Source organism: Trachypithecus francoisi, unplaced genomic scaffold (genome assembly GCF_009764315.1).
Source record: "Trachypithecus francoisi isolate TF-2019V2 unplaced genomic scaffold, Tfra_2.0 Lachesis_group2, whole genome shotgun sequence".
Classification (NCBI taxonomy): Eukaryota; Metazoa; Chordata; class Mammalia; order Primates; family Cercopithecidae; genus Trachypithecus; species Trachypithecus francoisi.
Genome location: NW_022681465.1, coordinates 60,940,094 through 60,963,662, shown reverse-complemented (window position 1 = coordinate 60,963,662; position 23,569 = coordinate 60,940,094). Strand labels below are relative to the sequence as shown.

General features: G+C 33.5%; 1 protein-coding gene across 2 annotated transcripts in view; it reads left to right on the top strand.

Annotated features, from left to right (window-relative positions):
- CDH9 (cadherin 9) overlaps positions 1-20,474 on the top strand; it is a 169,786-nt gene extending 149,312 nt beyond the window's left edge. The window contains exons 8-12 of one of the 2 annotated variants that reach the window (XM_033179264.1): positions 9,395-9,531; positions 10,006-10,127; positions 14,549-14,666; positions 14,768-15,019; positions 19,447-20,474. In XM_033179264.1, coding sequence (XP_033035155.1) covers positions 9,395-9,531; positions 10,006-10,127; positions 14,549-14,666; positions 14,768-15,019; positions 19,447-19,934 — 1,117 coding nt within the window. In that variant the 3' untranslated portion in view covers positions 19,935-20,474. The remainder of the gene's footprint in view (positions 1-9,394; positions 9,532-10,005; positions 10,128-14,548; positions 14,667-14,767; positions 15,020-19,446) is intronic. The other variant, XM_033179265.1, reaches the window with a different exon arrangement.
- The last annotated feature ends 3,095 nt before the right edge of the window (positions 20,475-23,569 follow it).

Genomic DNA, 23,569 nt, shown 5'->3' with positions numbered 1-23,569 from the left:
TTAGGGGTTTCATTTGTCCTCTTCTGTTTTTTGTCTTGCAAGCTGAGGTCATTTATTAAAGACTTGGTATTTTTCCAATATGTACATTATAGTAATGTAAATTTCCTTCTAAGTATAGCCATAGGCATTTTTTCACAATTTTCTGATATTAGTAAATGTACTCCATTTTTTAAATTACTCACTATTTTTTGGTGAAACATTACCTGCCTAATAGGCACATAGGTGGGCCATGTATTATCATCTCATTTAACATTCTGTGACTTTACACTGAAATGTTTAAACCACTTATATTTAATATGATTATTGATACTGTTACATTTAATTATCATTTTGTTATTTGTTTTCTGATTTTTCCATCTCTTATTTGTTTCTTCTTTCTTACTGTTTGCCTTATTTGGGTTAATACAGTATGTTTTATTCTATCTCATTTCTTTTTTAGCTTGTTATCACTCTTTTTAAATATTTTTGCTGAACGTAGACTTTTTGATTGGACGTTTCTTATCAGTACAGTAAGATTTTGCTGTGTTCTTATATTTGTTTCTATCTTTGTTACATTACTTGTTTCTCAGTATGTTTTTAATCTGTCACTAGTTTTGAGCAGTTTAATTATTACATGTCTTACTCTAGTAGGCTTTACTTTTTTTTCTCTTAGAGTTAATTGAGCTTCTTCAATTTCTGAGTGTATATGAGTATACACCTTTTCTTAAACACAGAACATTTGTGGTCATTTTTTCTTCAATATGTTTTGCCCAACTCTATTCTCCTTTAATCACTGTTCACTAGGTCTCTGTTTTTATTTTTATTTTCTTTCATTCTTTTCCTTTTTGTCATTTTGAATCTATTCAATGACATTTTGAATCTATTCAAAATGACAAAAAGGAAAAGAAGAAAATCATTTATTCATCTCCATTATGAGAAGAAGTTCACTATTTTTTTTCTGCAACATCGTATCTGCTTTAATTTTTTCCAGAGTATTTTTGAATCTTAGATATGTAGTCTTTTCTAGAACAAAACAAAACAAAACAAAACAAACAAACAATAAATATAAAATTTCTGGTAGCAGTAAGAAAATGTATGAAGAAGTTGCTACGTACATTTTGGTATATTTATACAATAGCATGTTATGTAGCCATTAAAATAACATTGAAGCAAACAAATAAGCAAACAAAAATAATGACATGAGAAGATGTTGCCAATATATCACAATATGTAATGTGCACTATGAGATATATGTGAACTGAATAATACCATATTTGTCACAGAAAAAAGTACAGTATTAGAAAAATAATGTAAGAATATACCCTACAATGTTAATAATCTTTCAACTACGGATATTCTTCCTTTGAACTCTTTGTTTTCCAAGTTTTCTGAGGTATATATTACTTTTGTAATTAAAAAAAAAAACATGAAGCTTTTAAAACATGAGGTTAGGCAATAAAAGGAAGCAGAAAAGTAATAACTATAGAAGGAGAAAAAAGAGTTCTTTAACATGGTATACATATTTTATATATTAAGGCATATATACATATATATATACCTTCAAGCTCACTAATTTTTTTTCTGCAACATCTTATCTGCTTTAATTTCATCTAGAGTATTTTTGAATCTTAGATCTGTAGTCTTTTCTTCAAGCGTTCTTTAATATAGTACACATATTATATACATATTATATATATTAAGACATATATATATATATATATTTTTGGGACGGAGTCTGGCTGTCTCCCAGGCTGGAGTGCAGTGGCGTGATTTCGGCTCACTGCAAGCTCCGCCTCCCAGGTTCATGCCATTCTTCTGCCTCAGCCTCCCAAGTAGCTGGGACTACAGGCACCTGCCACCATACCCGGCTAATTTTTTGTACTTTTAGTAGAGAAGGGGTTTCACCGTGTTAGCCAGGATGGTCTCCATCTCCTGACATCGTGATCCGCCCGCCTCGGGCTCCCAAAGTGCTGGGATTACAGGCGTGAGCCACCGCACCCGGCCACATATATGCTTTTGAACATGTGTCTCTCTAGCATGCCGATTAACATTTAAAATATCATATTTAATTATATCAATGGTGTCTTTGGGGGTTGTTTTTAATTAATATATTTTTCTTTGCATTCACATCTTTCTTCTTCTTTCCCTGGCTGTAATTTCTGATTGGATTACAGACATTGTGAGTTTTACTATGTGAAGCTAAACAGTTTCATATTTTAATAAATATTATTGAGTTTTGCTCTGATAGAAGATTAGGTTTCTTAAAACAGCTTAATTCTTTTGAATCTTGGTTTTGTAGCAAACCTTAATCTAGTACTAATTTTGCCCCATTAATCAAGTAGTATCTTTCTGAGTAGTCTACAAAAAGTCTTGCAAATTATGAGGTTTTCTACTTTGCCTGGTGAAGACTAGCTCCATTCACAGTTCATAATTTTTCTCCCTCTAATCCTTATGATTAGTTACCTCTGTCATTTCTTGTTTCCTGTTTCCACTCATATTCTCATAGTCAGCTGAAGAGCTGAATGAGATTCTCTTTAGATTTCTGTAGCTCCCTCTGTTACTTCTTCCTGCAAACTTTAGCCACATTAGTTTCCCTGCTCAACTCAGGGAGACTGGCAAACTCCACCTCTGTCCCCATGTCCTGCATTATGAAAACCCTATTCAGACAGCACAATGGGAAAGTTTTAGGGATTACCTCATTTGTTTCCCTTCTCTCAGGGGTGATTGTCTTATTTTCTTACGTCTGGTTCTTTAAGAATTATTGTTTAATGTATTTTTTCTGATTTTTTGTGTTTTCGTAGTATGGTAAATCCAGCACCTGTATACATGTTTGCCAAAAGAGGAATTTAGGGAAAAATATTTTTAAATATATCCCTGCTTACATAATTGTAGTAATTCATTTTAAAGGACATGAATGACACAGGAAATTCTATAGTCCATAAGACAGCTATGATTCTCTCCTCTATAGATATTCTAGTGTTATTTAACTGCTTTCCACCAAATATTCCATTTTTTCATACAATTTGTCAATCTGCTATCTCACTTATATATGATTGAATTTGTTATACATATATGTCCATAGATTTTTAAAATTTTATTTTCTAATGACATTAAAACTCTTAAACTTCTATTGTATAAATAATATACTATCATGTATATTATACATCATAAATAAATGTTTAGGTTAGAGATATATTCAATCTTTACATACACTCATATATTTGGTGTGTATGTGTATATAAAATCTCCCCTATATATGATAATTTCCATGTGTGTATATAAAACCTCTCCTATATCTGACAGTTTCCCATGGACATAATTTCAAAAGTAAAATTTCTCATTCAAAGACCGATAGTAAAATTTGCCAACTTGCTTCCCGGTGTTTAAAAAATGGCTTTAAAAAATTTCAGTTTAAAGGTCCTCCAGAAATATTTGTTTTGTATAGGGTACTCAAGTCCTAGAAATAATCAATTATAATTTAACCTGTAACATCTCAAGAATTATTATAAGGAAAGGGAAAATATTGACAGAAATTAATCTCAAATTGTATTCTTCAGTTGGTACTACCAATTCTGCCAATTTATAAGGCCATACCGGAAAGCATAGCATGGAGGATGGTTCCTGTTAGCATTTAAAATGTGCGTGAAAAAGCTTTAGATACCCAATTATAGTGTGAAGAAAAATCAGCAATAATTCAACAAGAATGCAACATTGTAACATGGGACTGTTTTGTTTGCGAAGATCAAATTTAGAAGGATGACTGATCTCAGAGCAGAAATAGGCTATGATAAGCATCACAGAGAAACATTTTTCCAGGGAAAGATTGGGAACTAATTCTCATCCACGATTAAATCTGTTCATCAAATATATTTTCTGAAATACATCTGCCACTTGCAACATGAGATTATGGTTACAATTAGCAGCTGTTGTCAGCTCTGCTTCACCTCATTAGTAATCATGGATCTCCAAAGTTATAGGGTTGATTATAGCTTTACAAGATCTGAAAGAACATGTTGCCTCATTTTACACCTATTTTATGCTTAACGTATTTTAAGTTCAATGATTTTTAAAAGATCCTTTCTACTGCTGTGGAACTGAAAAGCAACAAAACAAACTTTCTGGTGAGGGATTTAATTATGCCTCAATAAAATGTCCATGACTTCAGAATAAACTGGAATAAATGTGTAAGTGCATTCGTATAGTAGTGTTTCTCTCATATTTGCTTGATTTTATTGCAAAGGGTAGAATAATAATAATCTAACAAGAATATCATGAATCTCTGCAAAAAAGATTTGAACTAATTTTTCAATTGAAATTATAAATAATATCATTGTACAGCTAATACTCAACATTCATTTTTGAGGTGTACTGAAGGTTGGCTAGACCACAGCTATGAGGAACATGTTTCTGGAAAGCAGTAGCTGAAAAGTAAAAACCAAATGATGTTCTAGCTAAATTGACTTAGTCAGTGGAAGAAATATATGGAATCTAGTAGAGAAAAAGGAATGAATTCTTGGCATAATTCTGCATATTACTCATTCGTTCTGGTGTCTGTAATTGAGTTTAGATTATTTGTGCTAGGTAAAAATATAGATATCTGATACATGCTTGACTTTTAATGATAGAACACAAAAATATAAAGCAAATAAGAAAAATGAAAAGCAGAGTTCAACTTCCACGGGAAGAGAGCCCCTGTGCTCTCTTTCGCATGTTATTTGATCCCTATATGATTGGATCCTGTCTCTGCAGAAAGTATTCATACAAAAAATTATGACGATGGCCTTTTTAAACTGATTGTTCAAAATTCAATGCAGGGGGATCAATAAAATATTGTTGTTATAGTAGGCCATCTGCTGGAACATAGAGATAGCTTTGTTTTGTGTTGAGGGTTTATCAGGCTCTTTCTGGTCATTTGTGGTAATCCAGTGTATTTATTATTACTAAGTAAATCAGAATGTCCTATTCTGGGTGAAAAGAGAAGTTTGGCTGCTAAGTAAAAGAAATTTATCTCTGAGCTTTGACAAATTGTGAGACATCATTTGCACTGGAAACAAAAATTTGAATGTAGACCTGGAAGTTGGCGCTGTCAAAGTTAAAAGTGAGCTATTTCTGTATCATCCGTGAGTTTCTTTCATGAATTCTTAACGTGAAAAATAGTGTCTTTCAAGGTTGTACCTAAGAGTAAGGTGGCCAGAAGCCTAAATCTATTTTCATCCTGAAAAAAATATACAAGTGTATCAAAGCTTGATTTGTATCATGTTGCAATTGTTAGCTATTTCTCAGTCATAGAAATATCATCAAAATCTCTAGGCTAAACACTAGGGCAACTAGCAATGAGCACAAAAGGAAATTTTATTTTCCTCTTTGATCTTCAATGCAAGCAGTAGTAAGAAATTCCAGATCTATTCAGACATAAGCAGGTAATGGTTAACTATTGACCTTTCCAACAATAGAGAGAAATATTAACAGCTGAATATTATGAATTGAGCTTCCTTCATTCAATGCACAGCTGTAGTTATGTTCTTTTGCTTCCTCTTTCTTTGTGTATATTTTAGATTTATTTTTATTCATAAGCAGAATTTGTGTAGCTAAGGAAAATAAAATATTTTTTGTTGTTCCAGTGATTTTATTTGCTTTTCTCTCAAAAACCTTATGATAGTGATTTGGTCCCAACGTCAGTAAAGCCCACATCAGGAATTGTAAGAGAGTTGAAACCTATAGGTAGGAAACAATATTTTGTTTCATGTTAGCACAATTGGAAATAGAGGTTTACAAGAAAAATTTCAATATGACTTGCATGCTCAATTTTGCTACATTGTGATTTTGCAAATCAGATCTATCTCTGAAAATAATCTGACAAAGAATTGTTGGCTAAAAGCCAGTATGACATTTGCTTCTAGAAAAAAATATATATATGTACATATATATACACACATATATATGTATATATGTATGTATGCTGTTGTGCGTTATTATAAATTTTTATATCTAGGTTTCTATTTCTCCTTTATCCCCTTAGGACTTCCCACCCAAGAAATATAAGCTACTCTTGGGCAGTGATCTTATGTCAAATGAGTGTATTTTAAGTGCCTAAATTCTTTTCATAACACCATGTGAAAAGATTACAATAATGATTATTGAAAAACTGAGGGAATACTGTCATTTGCATGTACTTCTGTTGTGCGTTGTAGAATCCTGCTGAATGACAAAACAGAGATGACTGAAGTGGTTCCATGTACAGGGAGTGAGGTAAAACCTGAGACCAACTATATAAGTTTTATAGTCATTCCATTATTGAGATGACACTCGATACCTTTTTTCCAAAGGACCAAATACCCTTTTTGAAGCAGTATCTATGACTCTGCAATAATCGTTTTATAAAATTTAGCAGAAAATAAATTAAGCAAGTATCTTCATGTACTATATTAAATTGCTAAATTATGATCAGACCCGTTCACTTAATAGATCCCTGAAGTTCAGCATAATGCTTAAACAATAGATTAAATAGTATGTCTTTTAATAAACAATTCAAACAAAAAAGTCATACAATTTAGGTTAATGTATGTTCACCCAATAATTTAAAAATTGCCAGTACTTCATAACGTTTTAAAACCTAAATATCAGCTGGGCACAGTGGCTCAAGCCTTGTAATCCCAGCATTTTCCGAGGACCGAGGCAGGAGGATCACAAGGTCAGGAGATTGAGACCATCCTGGCTAACACGGTGAAACCTCGTCTCTACTAAAAATACAAAAAATTAGCCAGGCGCGGTGGCGGGCACCTGTAGTCCCAGCTACTCGGGAGGCTGAGGCAGGAGAATGGTGTAAACCCGGGAGGCGGAGCTTGCAGTGAGCTGAGATCCGGCCACTGCACTCCAACCTGGGCGACAGAGCGAGACTCCACCTCAAAAAAAATAAAAACAAAAATAAAAATAAAAATAAAAAAATGAAAAAAATGAAAATAAAATAAAATAAAACCTAAATATCCATTACTTATGTTTGCCAAAGCCAGTGCCAAAGTGTGAATATATTTAAGATTTACAGTGGGAACTGTAATTTTCCAATACACTTGATCAAAAAGTAACTCGTAAGAAGATAAGATGCATTTAATAAGATACCTAGAAAAATGAGGACTACACCAGAGGCTGATTAGCCTGTTAATCGTCCTTCATTGCTTTTCCTGTTTCTGTTCTTATTCTAATCACTTTATCCCGTAGTCTAAAACTGCTATATAAAACCTAGCCTGTGGAGCTACAGCATAGGATTCATCTAAGAGTTTGTTTAAAATGCACAATCCCAGCTCCCACCCCAGACCTACTGAATCAAACTCTGTTTTTAACAGGATTCGTATGTGATTCACTTAAAAGTTAATGTTTGAGAAGTACTCACTTTCCGACATGGCTCAATTAAAGACCGCAACAGAAATCTCAAAAAGATGTAAAAAAAAAAAAAAAAAAAAAAAAAAAATTAGCTAGTATGGCATAACATGGTCTGATGTAACTGAAGGACTTTCATATAATTAATTTTTTTTCAAAATTTATCTTTTAAGGATATATTAGATTTCTATTGCTGCCACAAAAAAATACTACAAATGTATTATTATTGGCCGGGCGCGGTGGCTCAAGCCTGTAATCCCACCACTTTGGGAGGCCGAGACGGGCGGATCACGAGGTCAGGAGATCAAGACCATCCTGGCTAACACGGTGAAACCTCGTCTCTACTAAAAAAAATACAAAAAACTAGCCGGGCGACGTGGCGGGCACCTGTAGTCCCAGCTACTCGGGAGGCTGAGGCAGGAGAATGGCATAAACCCGGGAGGCGGAGCTTGCAGTGAGCTGAGATCCAGCCACTGCATTCCAGCCTGGGCCACAGAGCGAGACTCCGTCTCAAAAAAAAAAAAAAAAAATGTATTATTATCTTACAGATAGGTCTGAATTTCTGTACATCAGAAGTTCAGTATGTGTCTCACTGGGCTAAAGTCAAGGTGGGCGTGTGAACAGGGCCATATTTCTTTCTGTATATTCTAGGCAGAGAATTGCTTTCTGGATCATTTAGGTTGTGAGCAGATTTCAAGTCCTTGCAGTTGTGTGGGCAAGGCCCGTGTTTCCTTGCTGGATGTCAGCTTAAGGACTACTCACTGTTTCTAGAGGCTGTCTATGTTCATTATGTATTGGTTTGTGGCTCCATTCCTTCAGCTTTAAAGCCAGCAACAATGGGTCAAGTATTTCTCATTCCTCAAATCTGTTCTCTTTTTTTCTTCCGTTTCATCTCTGTAAACCAATTTTCTGCCTTCCCATGTCACTTTGTTTGTTTGTTTTTGAGAGGGAGTCTCACTGTGTCACCCAGGCTGAAGTGCAGTGGTGCCATCTCGGTTCACTGCAACCTCTGCCTCTGGGGTTCAAGAGATTCTCTTGCCTCAGCACCCTGAGTAGCTGGGACTACAGGTGCCCGCCACCATGCCGGGATAATTTTTGTATTTTTAGTAGAGACGGGGTTTCACCATGTTGGTCAGACTGGTCTCGAACTCCTGACTTCAGATGATCCACTCACCTCTACCTCCCAGAGTTTTGGGATTACAAGCTTGAGCCACCGCGCCTGGTCTTCCCATTCCACTTTCAAGGGCTCATAGGATTAAACTAGGCACTCTTTGATAATCAGGGTAATTCTCTGTTTCAGTGATTTGAACCTTAATGACATCTGCAAAATTACTTTTGCTGTGTAAAACAACATCTTCACAGGTTCTGGGGATTAAGGTATAGACATCTTAGGGAGAGGAGATATTATTTTACCAACTGCAGAGTGATACAAAGCTTACAATGACATCTTCCACTTACAGCCCTGATGAGAATGTCACAGAACTCTGTGGTGATATAACATTTTATTTTGATTTGAAATAAGTTGGAGGGATAGATTAGAGGAAGACCTTGATTCAGCTGGATGTTCCTTGAATAAAAAGCCATTCAAGAGCAATGTATTTTATAATAGCCTTCTCGATATTTGCTTATAGAGGACTCTGGACACAGTTATGTATTTTTTTTAACATACTTTCGATTTATTCATTACTATTGGCTCAATCAATTTTAACATTACTGTTTAATGCGTCTCAAACACAGCAGTAGGCCTATGATAGGATAAGTGAACCAAGTGATACTTAAGAACTCATTTTAACAGCTGCCACCGGGATACATGTGTATAAATAATAGTTCTAAAGTACACATAACTGTGGAATAGTAAGTGGAAAGTCAAATATATGAAATTGCTCAAATAACAATTCCATAAAATAAAAATTCAAGAAAGTTGTTAGCATTTTACATTTCATGTATTTGTCAGATCATTGTGGAAATTACCTATAACTTTAAGAAAGAGTAGAACTAGTAACCTCAGAAGAATGCTGGATTTATGAGTCTCTTCTGCCAGGTACTCTGTGGATCGGCATACTGATATGGACCGTATTTTCGGCATCCACTCAGAAAATGGCTCTATTTTCACTTTGAAAGCCCTTGACCGAGAATCATCTCCTTGGCATAACATCACTGTTACAGCCACAGAAATAAGTAAGTTGGAGCTACATCTACCTGAACACACTGTCTTTCATCAAAGTGGTAAAATAATAGCACTAGCTAGACTCATTTTCTTGAGTGGTATGATTGTATCTTTAGCAAGATCGTAGAGAAATGGCTTAGAATGTCAATACATTTTAAAATTATTTCTATGGATTATCAAATAATTCATTCATTTCAAATTTGCTTTTCTTTTACACCTTAAATAGGAGAGAAATATAATTTAAAGTCATAAAACTAATCTAAGAAAATTATCTATTACAAATAATACCTCATTCTCAATTATGTTTTCCTCAATTTTATTGTGCTTTTCATTTGGACCATGTAAGAGAGCTGAGATACTCATCAGCAGCCCAATTGAGAAAGTGAACACCACAAAAAGGATCTGTTGCTAAGCTACAAATGGGTGAGTGGTTTCACTGCTTCTGTGTAAATGAGACTGAAATCTTACACATGTTCTCGTTGCAGATAACCCAAAACAAAGTAGCCACATCCCTGTCTTCATCAGAATTCTAGATATAAATGACCATGCTCCGGAATTTGCCATGTATTATGAAACATTTGTTTGTGAAAATGCAAAACCTGGGCAGGTAAATAAAATCATTAAAAACTTAAAAGAATATATGTTCTCTTTACAAAGTCAAATGACATTACATCACTTTATTTGCAGGATTTCTTTTGTGCAAACTGTTGTCAATACTTCATGTCCACCATTTATTTATCCTTAACAAAGAACTCACAGTGATTTTTAAAAAGGTGATTTAAAAATGTTTTTATAATGGAATCAATAATATAGTGGGGAATATTATAATATATGATTTAATTTATGTACTAGGTTTATAGTGAATATCACATATGTAGAAGCTGTTAAGTGCATTCATAATTATGCTTATCTTATAATTATAATTATAAGATCTATAATTAAATTATCTGAGTTATCTTCACTAATAGAATGAAAATATATCATTAAATAAAACATGAAGTATGAAAATGCAATTGTTTCATGTTACTATAAAGGTAATCATAATCATTGTTTTCTTGATTACTTTTTGCCACTTTTAATAGTTTTAGGAGATTTTGATATAAGTGATATTTTGTAAGTTTTAAAGTTTCATATCATTGAAATGAAGTAGATTTGTTTGTAAAAGAATTACGAAGTCTTCTTACAAAGTAATTCTTTCAAAAGTATATAAAGTAATTCTAAGTAAATGCAGAATATGCTCATTTTTGACAAAAATATAATATTTTTCTGTAATAGTAACTGCATAAATTTTACCAAAAGTAACTTAACCATTTAGTTAACTACTTTAAAGATAAAATAGGTAGATGTTAAGAATCATCGGCCGGGCGCGGTGGCTCAAGCCTGTAATCCCAGCACTTTGGGAGGCCGAGACGGGCGGATCACGAGCTCAGGAGATCAAGACCATCCTGGCTAACACGGTGAAACCCCGTCTCTACTAAAAAATACAAAAAACTAGCCGGGCGAGCTGGCGGGCCCCTGTAGTCCCAGCTACTGGGGAGGCTGAGTCAGGAGAATGGCGTGAACCCGGGAGGCGGAGCTTGCAGTGAGCTGAGATCCGGCCACTGCACTCCAGCCTGGGCGACAGAGCGAGACTCCGTCTCAAAAAAAAAAAAAAAAAAAAAAAAGAATCATCTATGATTCCATCATGCCTCTTTAAGGTAGAAAATAATCTAAAATACAGTTTTTCTTCTATTCTGATAGAGAATATTATGAACTGAATGTTTGTGGACCTCCTCCAAATTCAAATCTTGAAAACGCAATCCTAGTGTCACTGTATTTGGAGATGGTATTTCAATGAAGTAATTAAGATGAATTGAGCTTATAAGGGGATAGATCCTGATCTGATGGGATTAGCATACAAAGAAGAGATAACAGAGAGCTCATGCTCTCCCTTTCTCCCTGTCCCTGAATTCATGGACCAAGGAGAAACCTCATGAGAGCACTAAGGGAGAAGGTAGCTATTAATATTAGCAAGCCCTCAGCAGAAGTCAACCACACTGGCCTCTAGATCTCAACCTTACAATCTCCAGAACTGTGAGAAAATGCATTTCTGTTGTTTAAGCCATTAAGTGTGTGTGATTGTTATGGCATCCCAGCTGACTAAGACAGAGATACATAACACATTCCACCTACATATACAAAAATACAAACGAGATTTTTATTTGTAATAACATGAAATTGTTACATAGCTATTTGGATAAAAATTTGCTTTTCCTCTTTATTTTGCAACATACAATGGGCATCTCAGTTTAGTAAATGATTTTTTGAATTTGATGCTTACTTTTCATAGCATAGTTATATATGACTTATTCAATTACTTCCTTCTTAATGGAAATTTGGTTTCACAAAATGTTACCCTAGCAGTACCCCATTCATACTATAATGAGCATTGTAGTACATTTTGCTTGTTTACCACCTGGTACTACTTTCCTTTGATATAATTCTCAAAGTAGGAATAATTAAATTATATCTATAAATATTAATAAATGTTCCTGAATACTTCTCTAAATCTGTCATAAACTAGGTGATATTCCCACCAAATACCTATGATTGCCTATGTATTTGGCAACCCTAGATTTTAAATATCTGCCAATATGTAAATTTCTCGCAACACTTTAAGTGTGAAATTCTGTAAACTCATTAAGGCCAAACTTTTTTTTTTTTTTCCATAAAAACATGGACTTAAAAATAACTTACAGCTGTATTAGTTCCAAGGGTTGCCATGACAAATTACCACAAACAGAATGATTTAAAACACAGAATCTTATTTCTCATAGTTTTGGAGGCTGGAAGTATAAAATCAACATGCAACAGGGCTGTGCTCTCTCTAAAGGCTCTAGGAGACTATCCTCCCTTGGCACTTTCTAGCTTCATGAGCTTGCCAGCCATCCTTGACATCTTTTGGCTTGTGGACGCCAATTACTCCAATATCTCTCTCCATCATTTCATGGCATTCTTCCTGTATCTGTTTCTGTGTCCAAATTTGCTTCTTCTTATGAAGACTCCAGTCATTGAATTAGAATCCTCCCTAATTTAGAATGATCTTATTTTAACTTGATTTTATCTGCAAAGAGCCTATTTCCAAATAAGTCACATTCACAGGTACTGGGATTTAGGATTTGAACAGATCTTTTAGGGGAGCACAAGTCAAACTACAATCACCTATAAATATTCTTTACTCACATATCTATTAGTATGCTTATCTTTTACTGATTCATGTGTGTTATTGATATATTATATGCTAATATTTTATAAAAATTAAGTATAGTTCATATTAACTAATTATAATTATTTAATACATATTACTCATTGAATTTAACCAAGTTAAAAATAAAATGGATATTAAGTATATGTATATCCTCATAAAATATACAAAGCCCATCCAATAATTTCAATACCCCAAATGTCATATAATTAAAAGACCAACTTTTTATGATTTAAATTATTACTAAAAGTCAGATTTGTTATTGCTATTTAGGAACAGAAGGTTGAGCAAAATATTAGATCTTATATAATTATTTTCTTATGTTCCAATTTTCTAAGGAGAAAAGTTTATTAATTTTTTGTTAATAATTGTACACTTTCTTTCTTTCGTTTTTTTTTTTTTGAGACGGAGTCTCTCTCTGTGGCCCAGGCTGGAGTGCGGTGGCCAGATCTCAGCTCACTACAAGCTCCGCCTCCCGGGTTTACTCCATTCTCCTGCCTCAGCCTCCTGAGTAGCTGGGACTACAGGCGCCCGCCACCTGGCCCGGCTAGTTTTTTGTATTTTTTAGTAGAGACGGGGTTTCACCGTGTTAGCCAGGATGGTCTTGATCTCCTGAGCTCGTGATCCGCCCGTCTCGGCCTCCCAAAGTGCTGGGATTACAGGCTTGAGCCACCGCGCCCAGCCTAATAATTGTACACTTTCAAAAGCACTGTATTAAAAATACAGTTACATATCACCCTGTCAAAATGATATAATTATCATTAATATAAAATTAAAGTGGAAGTAGCACTGACTAGTGAGTATGTAGGTTAGTATGGTTATAAAAGGTATACAGTGAAATAATGGAAAGCTTAAACTATTGTGAATTTCAGTAACTGTTCACCACATAACGTTAGACTATGAGACCTGTTTGTTTTTGTAGAACAGAATGTTAAAAGTCAGAGTAATTAAATGACTGTGATTTCAAATCACACAGATGGGAGGCACCCAAATGTGTAGCTCAGTGCTTTTTCCACTATAAAATGCTCAGTGCATTTTTTTTGCCCAACCCATAGTTGGCTGTTCCATATTCCATTAGGACACATTTCTTATTTACTTACACTAGCTCAGCCAAGAGTTGTTCTAATTTTGAAACTTCAACATTGATTTTACAAAATCTTAAAAGCATTTCTTTGTATATCTGTCTTTGCAAATACTATTAAAGGAAAAGCAAGCAATTTAAATAAAATAGTTTAATTGTAGTAATGGTGTCCATAGCTTCAAAATCATTTTCTTTCTGATAGTACATGACAAATTGATTTATTATTTTAAAAATATATTAATAATGTTAATATATAGGAATGATTGTGCTAAGCATTGTTGTTTTTAAAAATGCATCTTCTATGTACTCATCCTTTGAAGAATTATTTTCTAGTGGATGTAATGGATTGCTCATCAATTAATAATAAAATGGGCTGTGCCTTTCAACAATATCAAAAGAGGATAGGTATTGGAGGGATTGAATTTTTCTTTAAGCTGGCCAGGTATAAGACAATAATGCATTAAGATGCCTTGCAAACCATTGGGCTTAATGGATGTCTTTCACCCTTAACTAAATACGTTACCTAAGACAAAACCACAAAAAATAAGACATTGGCATAATTTTCTTTAAATGGCATTTATTTTGTTTTGTTGCTTTGTTTTTGTGATGTATTTAAGGCACAAATACATGGATTTAAGTTATCGTCTAATAACAAGAAAATTGCCTTAGGCTTAATTAATTAATTTATTTATATTGCTTTCAGTTGATTCAGACTGTCAGTGTCATGGATAAGGATGACCCTCCCCGAGGTCACAAATTCTATTTTGAACCAGTGCCAGAATTTACTCTCAATCCGAATTTCACCATTGTAGATAATAAAGGTATAAGAAAATTTCTAAAACTAAAAATCATGAAACTTTAAGATACATAATTAAAAACACATATGAAAGTTTTTGGTTTTTTACATGTTTTTCTCCACCAGATAACACAGCAGGAATCATGACTCGAAAAGATGGCTACAGTCGCAACAAAATGAGCACCTACTTATTGCCAATTTTAATCTTTGACAACGATTATCCAATTCAAAGCAGCACTGGCACACTCACTATTCGGGTGTGTGCCTGCGATAATCAAGGAAACATGCAATCCTGCACAGCGGAAGCCTTGGTCCTTTCAGCCGGCCTGAGCACGGGAGCTCTCGTTGCGATTCTCCTCTGTGTCCTCATACTGCTTAGTAAGCTCTGTCCCTCTGAATGATCCTTTAACTACAAAAATCTCTTCCTCACAGTCCGAGGATGGTGTAGTGAATAACACTTTTCTCCACAGATAAAGATAGAACATTTTCACTTTTTATTAAAATGGTTCTTTCGATTAGGAAAAAGTAAGAGTTTTTGTGTGTGGGGATAGGCCCAGCTTTCCAGAGACCAAAAATAAAGATCTAACAAATGCTATACACATGTGTACTTAAAAAATATATTTTATATCATTTGGTATTATATCTTTGACTATGTTCACTGGTCTAAGGGCATTTGATTTCATTGATTTCATCTTTGCATCAACTGTATAAGGTAAATACTTTTCTTCTAGAGAAAGGCTACATAATTTACTCAGTCACTCATTTAGAAAAGGCTTTAGCTGGCATTCAAACACAGATTACTATAGACTTCTCCTTTCTATTATTCCCAAACCAAAGACTACGTTGCCCTTACAAACAACAGTTCCTAACATATTCTGAGTTGTCTATATCAGATGTCTGACATGCAAATGCATTAAAGTTGTCACAGTAAGTTAGACATTTTCCCTATATAGCTTGTTATACATTGGTGTGACATACCAAATTAAGAAGTTAAAGTTCTGTTTTTAAAAATATCACTATGTCACTGTGGTCATACCTAGTCCTGCAATATTTTCTAAATAAAGTCATGTTCCAACAGCGAATGTTTTATTTGAACATGCACTAACAGGACAACGATTTAATTCAATTAAACAGTTGTTCCACTGAAAAACATTCCAAAAAAAAATTGTTTCTATCAAATATTCAGCCCAAATGCTTATGCTTAGGACAGGGGAGCTAGCCAAATTTATGTTCTAATGCTCATATGTGCTGGCTCCTTTTCTCTGCAAATCCTTTCAAGCTATCTGGATGAAATCCCTTTGGCCAGATATCCTTGCAGGACTTCAGTAGGGGATTGATGAAAGTGGGGAAAAAACATTTGTATCAGTTAAGATGATCCAACTATTTAGAAAAACATTTTCTCAGTGTGGTTTAGAACAAATACACTGCTACCATCGCCATCAGCAGTTTCAATCCCCACCTACTGCTAGAGAGTTCAACTCCTCTGTAAAATATTTTTGTATCCCTATGGAGATAAAAATTTGGCTTAGCCTTTTGGCTAAGTGCTACTGATTTCACGTGGTTTTATTCACTCAGGAAGTTCCACTTTCCTAATTTAGAACCACATGAAAATATGTTATTGTTAGATCATTTGAAAAATTTCTGTATTAATGTAATGTACATACACACACAAAGATAGTCATGCACACATAGGGAACCGAAAGCATCCCCCTAAGTAAGTTTAGATATTTTAACATTCTCAAACTAAATTTGATACTATTTTTTTCTATGCAGAATTCCTAAAAGGTTTCTTCTTATATTCTGCAAAGTCAGCCACCCTTGTTCCTTGACCAATATGGAGAGCCCTAATTTCTTATTTTCCACTTTCCCAGTTCATTGTCTAAATGGGGAGTAATTTTCTATTATTGTAGTTAAAATTGCTTCTAATTCAGAAATTTATGTTTTCAAAGTTACTAAAGCACTTTATTGTTATTGTGAGTCTTTCTGGTAATGGCTGGACATAGTTACTGCATTTCTATAGTTAAGAGAGTTTGCTTTTTATAAGATAGTGACATAGTACTGGCAATAATATTTTAAATGTACTTTCATACCTTTTGAATAAATCTAACTCTTAGTTTATATCTATTTGATAAGGCAAGATGGAAGATTAAAATCTAGGGCAGGGATTTTAAACCTTTTTGTTGTAGGGACACTTTTGGCAGCCTGATGAAGCGAATGGACCTAGCCAGAATGACGATTTAAATTTATTAGAGTAAAATATGTAAGACAAAAAGGAAATACACTTACACAAATGAAATAAAAAACACAAAGAAAACTGTGCTTGCTTATCAAATCATGCATGCCATGTTCTGGAGCAAGTCTAACTATGGTTTGATTTATCTGTCAAACTGTGATGCAATATAAAATATCTGTCACACACACTGCCACTATCACCATAGTTTATGCCAATAATCCTATTGAAAAGAAATGCTAAATTTGAGTTACAGATGAATGGAAATAATGAGGCACTTTTTTTTTCAGTTCTTATCCTATTCTTTCTGAATTTTGTTCACATGTTCCAGATTAATAACGTCAATCTAAGAAATGATCTGATAATATTAATATGGTAGAAAAGGAAAGCTCAGAACAGATGCTACGGACCATTTGTGGGAATTAGTAAGTTTTTATTAGCTAAGAAACCCTTAATACTTAATAATTGACTACACAATTGTTATTTTATTGATTAAAAAGTAGATAACTTATAAATTTATTTAATCTTAAATTTAGAAAGAAATCTCTTTTTCTAGTGCGTGGCTGAAATTTGATAGATGTCAGATCCATGTTGGACTTAATTAATCGTATGTCCATCTTTTAAAAGGAGAGGACAGGCCGGGCGCGGTGGCTCAAGCCTGTAATCCCAGCACTTTGGGAGGCCGAGACGGGCGGATCACGAGGTCAGGAGATCGAGACCATCCTGGCGAACACGGTGAAACCCCGTCTCTACTAAAAAATACAAAAAACTAGCCGGGCGAGGTGGCAGGCGTCTGTAGTCCCAGCTACTTGGGAGGCTGAGGCAGGAGAATGGCGTGAACCCGGGAGGCGGAGCTTGCAGTGAGCCAAGATAGCGCCACTGCACTCCAGCTTGGGCGACAGAGCGAGACTCCGTCTCAAAAAAAAAAAAAAAAAAAAAAAAAAGGAGAGGACAGAGGTCTCATTTTTACTGCAGTTTTCTTTTTTTAATATCTCTAAGATGATCCTGAATATAGCTCAGTTCCCAAAGCCCATTCTGTGAAGTCTAACTACAGATACTTCGTTATCTTTCGTAATTATCTTTAATTATCTTTAATTATCTTTCGTAAAATCTTACTTTTACTTTTACGAAATTAAAGATAATCTTTAATTATCTTTAATTATCTTTCGTAAAATCTTACTTTTACTTTTACGAAATTAAAGATAATCTTTAATTATCTTTCGTAAAATCTTACTTTCAGTTAGGAAGAGCTGAGAAAAGTTTGCTGGTCCATATGAAAATAGCATTGAACAGGGCTTTAGTATAGTTATAGGGGCCTCACGGGCCATGTTGAAGTGTAGTCTCAATGACAGTGAGTATGCTTTGTTTAATCTCGATGTAAAAATTGAGAAAAGGAATAATAGCCAACATTTTCTTATTTTCTGTGAAGCATAAATAATACCGACAAACAGTTAAGTACCCTAAAGTAAAGGAAACCTGGTTTGTATTTTTTCCTAGTAATGCTGAAGTGTGTTTTGACGATATTTTCTTGATTTTATTCTCACATTTCTTATATGTAACGTTATGGGCTTGTCCAATTTTTAATGGAAAATTTGTATTTTGAAAATCGTGTTTGCTTATTTTTAAATGAATGTTATTAATTGCAACATGCATTTGTTAGAAAAAGGTTCATCTTCCAGTACACATAATTTGAATTGCAGTATTATAATGAGAAATAAGAAAATATATTATATGAGGAGAAGTTCACAGTTAACTTTGTAACATAGGCATGTAAACAATAAAAATAATACAGCAAGTAGAGGGAATACAATTAACATTTCATTCCAAAAGTTTAAATCAGATCCTATATGTCAAGGAAGTCCTCATTAACAAGATACAGTCTGAAGTGTTTTGTAAGATAAGTTAAAGATGAGTTTGAGTTTGAGTTTTATATTGTAACTTTTAGAGTTATAGTTCAGTTTTCTAAGCCCCCTACAAAATCAGACCAGTAAAGGAATTTAGTTAAACCTATGAGATATAGGAAGTGATAAAATCGGTGACACATACATGTTCATGACATATTCATGTGTGTGCATATGTACACACATAATATAGGAATATAATGCATATACAAATATATATATATATCTATATATGAGTAATGTTTGCATATATTCCCTTGAATCATTAAGAAATGATACTTGTGCCAAAGTGAAAGGAATGATCAATATCATGAGTAGAGTTGTAACGTTTTTGTATTTGAAACAAGTGCACATTTGGAAAGACTGCTGATGTGTCAGGCAATTGCAGTTGGCTAAATATAATAATTGTACTTGAATAAAGCTTTTTCAATGCCAGAAGTTCATAGGAGAGTATGTCTTGACAGTAAATTAATGGCATGGTAATATCTGCTCCTTTATCAATACAATGCATCCAGTCATTGCCTTGAGAAACTCTGTATTTCTACAGGGTAGTTAATTATTTTTATTCGATTCATCTTAATATCTCCTGTACCAAACAAATTTCACACTCAGAAGTGTACTCTATTTTATCCTGACTCATGAAATCTCACTATTTTCCCATTTCTTATTAATAGTTTTAGTCGTGCTGTTTGCTGCATTGAAGAGGCAAAGGAAAAAGGAACCTCTGATAATTTCAAAAGACGATGTCCGGGACAACATTGTCACCTATAACGATGAAGGCGGTGGGGAAGAAGATACCCAAGCTTTTGACATTGGCACATTAAGGAATCCAGAGGCAAGAGAAGACAGTAAACTTAGACGGGATGTAATGCCCGAAACTATTTTTCAGATAAGGAGGACTGTGCCTCTGTGGGAAAATATTGATGTACAGGATTTTATCCATCGAAGATTAAAAGAAAACGACGCAGACCCAAGTGCACCTCCATATGATTCACTGGCAACGTATGCCTATGAAGGGAATGATTCCATAGCAGATTCGCTAAGCTCTTTAGAATCCCTCACAGCTGATTGTAACCAAGATTATGATTACCTCAGTGACTGGGGGCCTCGTTTTAAAAAACTTGCCGATATGTACGGGGGTGATGATAGTGACCGAGACTAAGAGGATTGTTTGACTTGATCAATATTAGTGGAAGTACTGTCTATGTTATTAGATTGAGTGGCCTGCATTCTCTTCCTGGGAGGAAATTTTTCAAAAATTGAAATTACAAACAATACGTAGATGTTGTCTTAGTAGGGATTGGCTTAATCAGTAAGTTTTCGTGAATGAATACGAATGATATAGATTTTTTAAAAAGTAATAACCAGTTCACCCTCTTTGCCTAACAATCTCGGAAGGAAAATATATCACATCAATAATCAATAAAAATACTTAAAAGGCTTTTTGTGCCTTTTCTTAGGTATAATAATTTATAAATGTTTTCTTAACTGACTTTCAGTCGCCTTTACTATTAAACTAAACATTGTGCAACCGCTTTGTAAATTAATATGGAAAAGATATATCCCTAATGACATAGGAATGACTATTACTGCCATATTTATTTAGTTGAAGAATGTCTTTGTGTTAATTCATTCATATTTTTATAAATGTATATTTATATTTTTGTATTTTTATGAAATAAACTAGTATTTATAAAATACATTTCATTTTATTTAATTCCTAGAGGCAGATCTGATCTCATTTATAACAAAAATGTTTTACACCTTTAAATGTAAAACATGGTTCACTCAGGGAATAAGCAGTTCAGAAACTACTGCATGGATTTGGACCTACAATGTAATGAAACTATAAAATAATTTGGTACCAATTGTTATTTTTCCGTTTCATCACTTAAATATTGACTAATGTTTATAGAACCACTGATGTCTAACCATCAATAGAGTATGAGACACATTTGGAATATAAAATATTATACATATATATAGTTGTGGATAATAAACTTTAAGGTTTTTTTTTTTGCAAGTCTTTACTTTACTATGGGATCAACCAGTGGATTATATTTGAGAGTAAATGAAGTATATGTCATTAATGTTATGTAGACATAGAAAAAATCTAAATCAATCTTCTCTCAGTAGTATAGTTTTCAAAATGAGAAATCATAGTTCTGATTTTTTTTTTCTTCATGATGAGGCAATTCATGGGATATGTGCTCAGGTGTGCGTAACATGTTTAAAATGTGTATTGAAGAGTAGAGAGTTTGTTTTTAAATTTGTTATTTTATTGAGGAAAATCGAAGTCATTATAGTTGAGAAAGTTTTGAAAAAGCTAAGGAAAAGTAGAGAAAAGAGACTTAAAAGAATGTGATGGTTTACTAACTATTGCGATTGTCTGGAAAATAGAATATAGGCACCTCAAAGCATGGGAAAGAAGAAGAGATGGGAATCGTAAGCAATCATCATCTGCAAATATTTGAAAGACTGCCGTGTATAATCTGGCCCTGACATGGCCTACAGCATAAAATTTCAACCAAGATATGGGAACTTCACAGAGAGATTGCATGTTATCTATTTTCTGTGCCAAGAATTAACCTTTTATTCCTCTTCAATTATTCATAATTTAGGCAGCAAATGCCATGCTTATGGTGATTCCTAGGTGGAATTCATATAGGAGAAATTTAACTTTGTCTAGTCTGTTACCAAGAGGTTTTAAGGAGCAAATACCAAATTATAAACATGTACTTATTTGTTGCTATATCACTATGTTGTAAAGTTTTTGTAGACCAAGACTAACTCAAGAACTTTATCTTCGATATGTAACACACATTAAATATTTATTAAGATTTAATTTAATGCTAAGCAAAAGACATACTGGACTATTGAGAATTACTTGATATGTTTCTCAGGATACAATCACTCAGAAAACAGAAAGATTTTTAGTTTTAGTTTTGATTTAGATAATTTTTAGTTTTTGATTTAGATAATTTAGTTCCTTAGAAAGGAATTAGTTTCCTCATTGCCAAAGCTCATTCATCATAGACAGACAAATACCTAATAGGATATATAAAGTGACTTGAGATAATTAAAAAATAAGTTAGACATTGAGCAAGGTGTCTTATAATCACTTTATTCTATAATCACTACAAGGTTAAATAACAATAAGTAAATCAATTCTAAGAAGACCTATACTGACTGTACATGTAGTGGTTGTTTAAAAAACAAAGACATTATGTGGCGAGAGAGTTGAATAAATTGGTAGTTACATAGCTTGCCTGGGCTTACCATGCTTGAAATACTAAGAGCACTGCAACAAACGAACTTACCTACAAGGTGTAGATCTATGATTGATATGAGAGAGTAATATTGTCATTAGATAGAATAAAACATTAAATATTTTAACTTGCAAAATATTATTTGGCTGTCTCTTTTTGAGAACTAATGAAGTTAGTTTCAAAGTTCTCCCTTTCCTTGATCTGTGAAATGACTGACCTATGGTAATCTTTGTAAGAAGCACAGAGCTAGAAGAATTAATATTAACTGGTATGCAATTGTTTTTATATACCTGACTTAAATGCTATGAATCAGAGGATCTGATTGTATCAAGGAAATTAACAGATCTGTGTAACACTAATACTTCCTATCCTTTTCCAATAATCTAGGAAATGTCCATAGTAGGTAAAATGCATTCAGGAGCCAGATGGATCAGATTTTATTTTTTCGTTACTAGCAAACTAAATGAATCATTGAAATTCTTCAGGAAAACATACATCACAACATTCACTCTATTGGATTTGGAATTTATTTTACTAGATGCACACAATATCCTCAGTAAGATTTGATTCTATTACTTTATTCTCATGAACTATGGGGTTGTTAAATGTTGAAGATAATTTATTCTTAATGTGTACTTGCCAAACTAAATTAATTAGCTCTGATTATTTCAAACTAAAATAGAATTAAATTAAAATCAATTGAGTAACCATTATCCCAAATATAAACTTAATTTCATTGTTTTATTTAGAAACTTCAATAATTTTCAGAATATGTCTATATTTATATCTGAATTTCTTTCAGTATGAATAACCTATCTACACTATTTGCATGTTAATACACAGTCTGGATATTATTTCGTTCAATTTTGCTCTCAGGCACATTGAATCGATTTCAATGATTTAAATACCAAACTTAGTAAAGAAAATAAAATAGTAATAACAATAAAAGCAAGCAAACAAACAGGAACAAAAAAGTAATAATATCTCACCTTAGTTAGTGGTGGATATTGATCATTCCTGTCACTTTGGCGCAAGTATTATAATTAGCCTCCGGAATTCTTTATTCTGTTGGTTGTACTTTAACTTTACCCAATCTTCTTTACTGGTTCTTTCTCTTCTTTTCTAGCTCTCTATTTTAGAGTTGTCCAGGCTTTTTTCTTTTCTGGTTAAATTCAGGTCCCTGGTATTCTTACCAATTTTCCATGTTACTATACCTGTCTATATCTATATCTGTATCTAAGATATAGATTGAAATTTTCTGATTTTATACCTCCCACTTTCACCTCTATGTAATAATCCAAACATATATCCAAATATTCTAAATTTCTACTTGAATAAACATATCAAAAGTAACATGTCCAAATTTTAATTACTGATTTTCACTCCTATCTTTTCTCAGCTTGCCCCATCTCAGTTAATGTCAGCTCTATCCTTATAATTGTCCATGCCATAAACCAAGCAGTCAATCTTCATTCATTTCAATCTGTTATCTTCCATATCTAATACTGTAGAAAATCCCATGAATGAT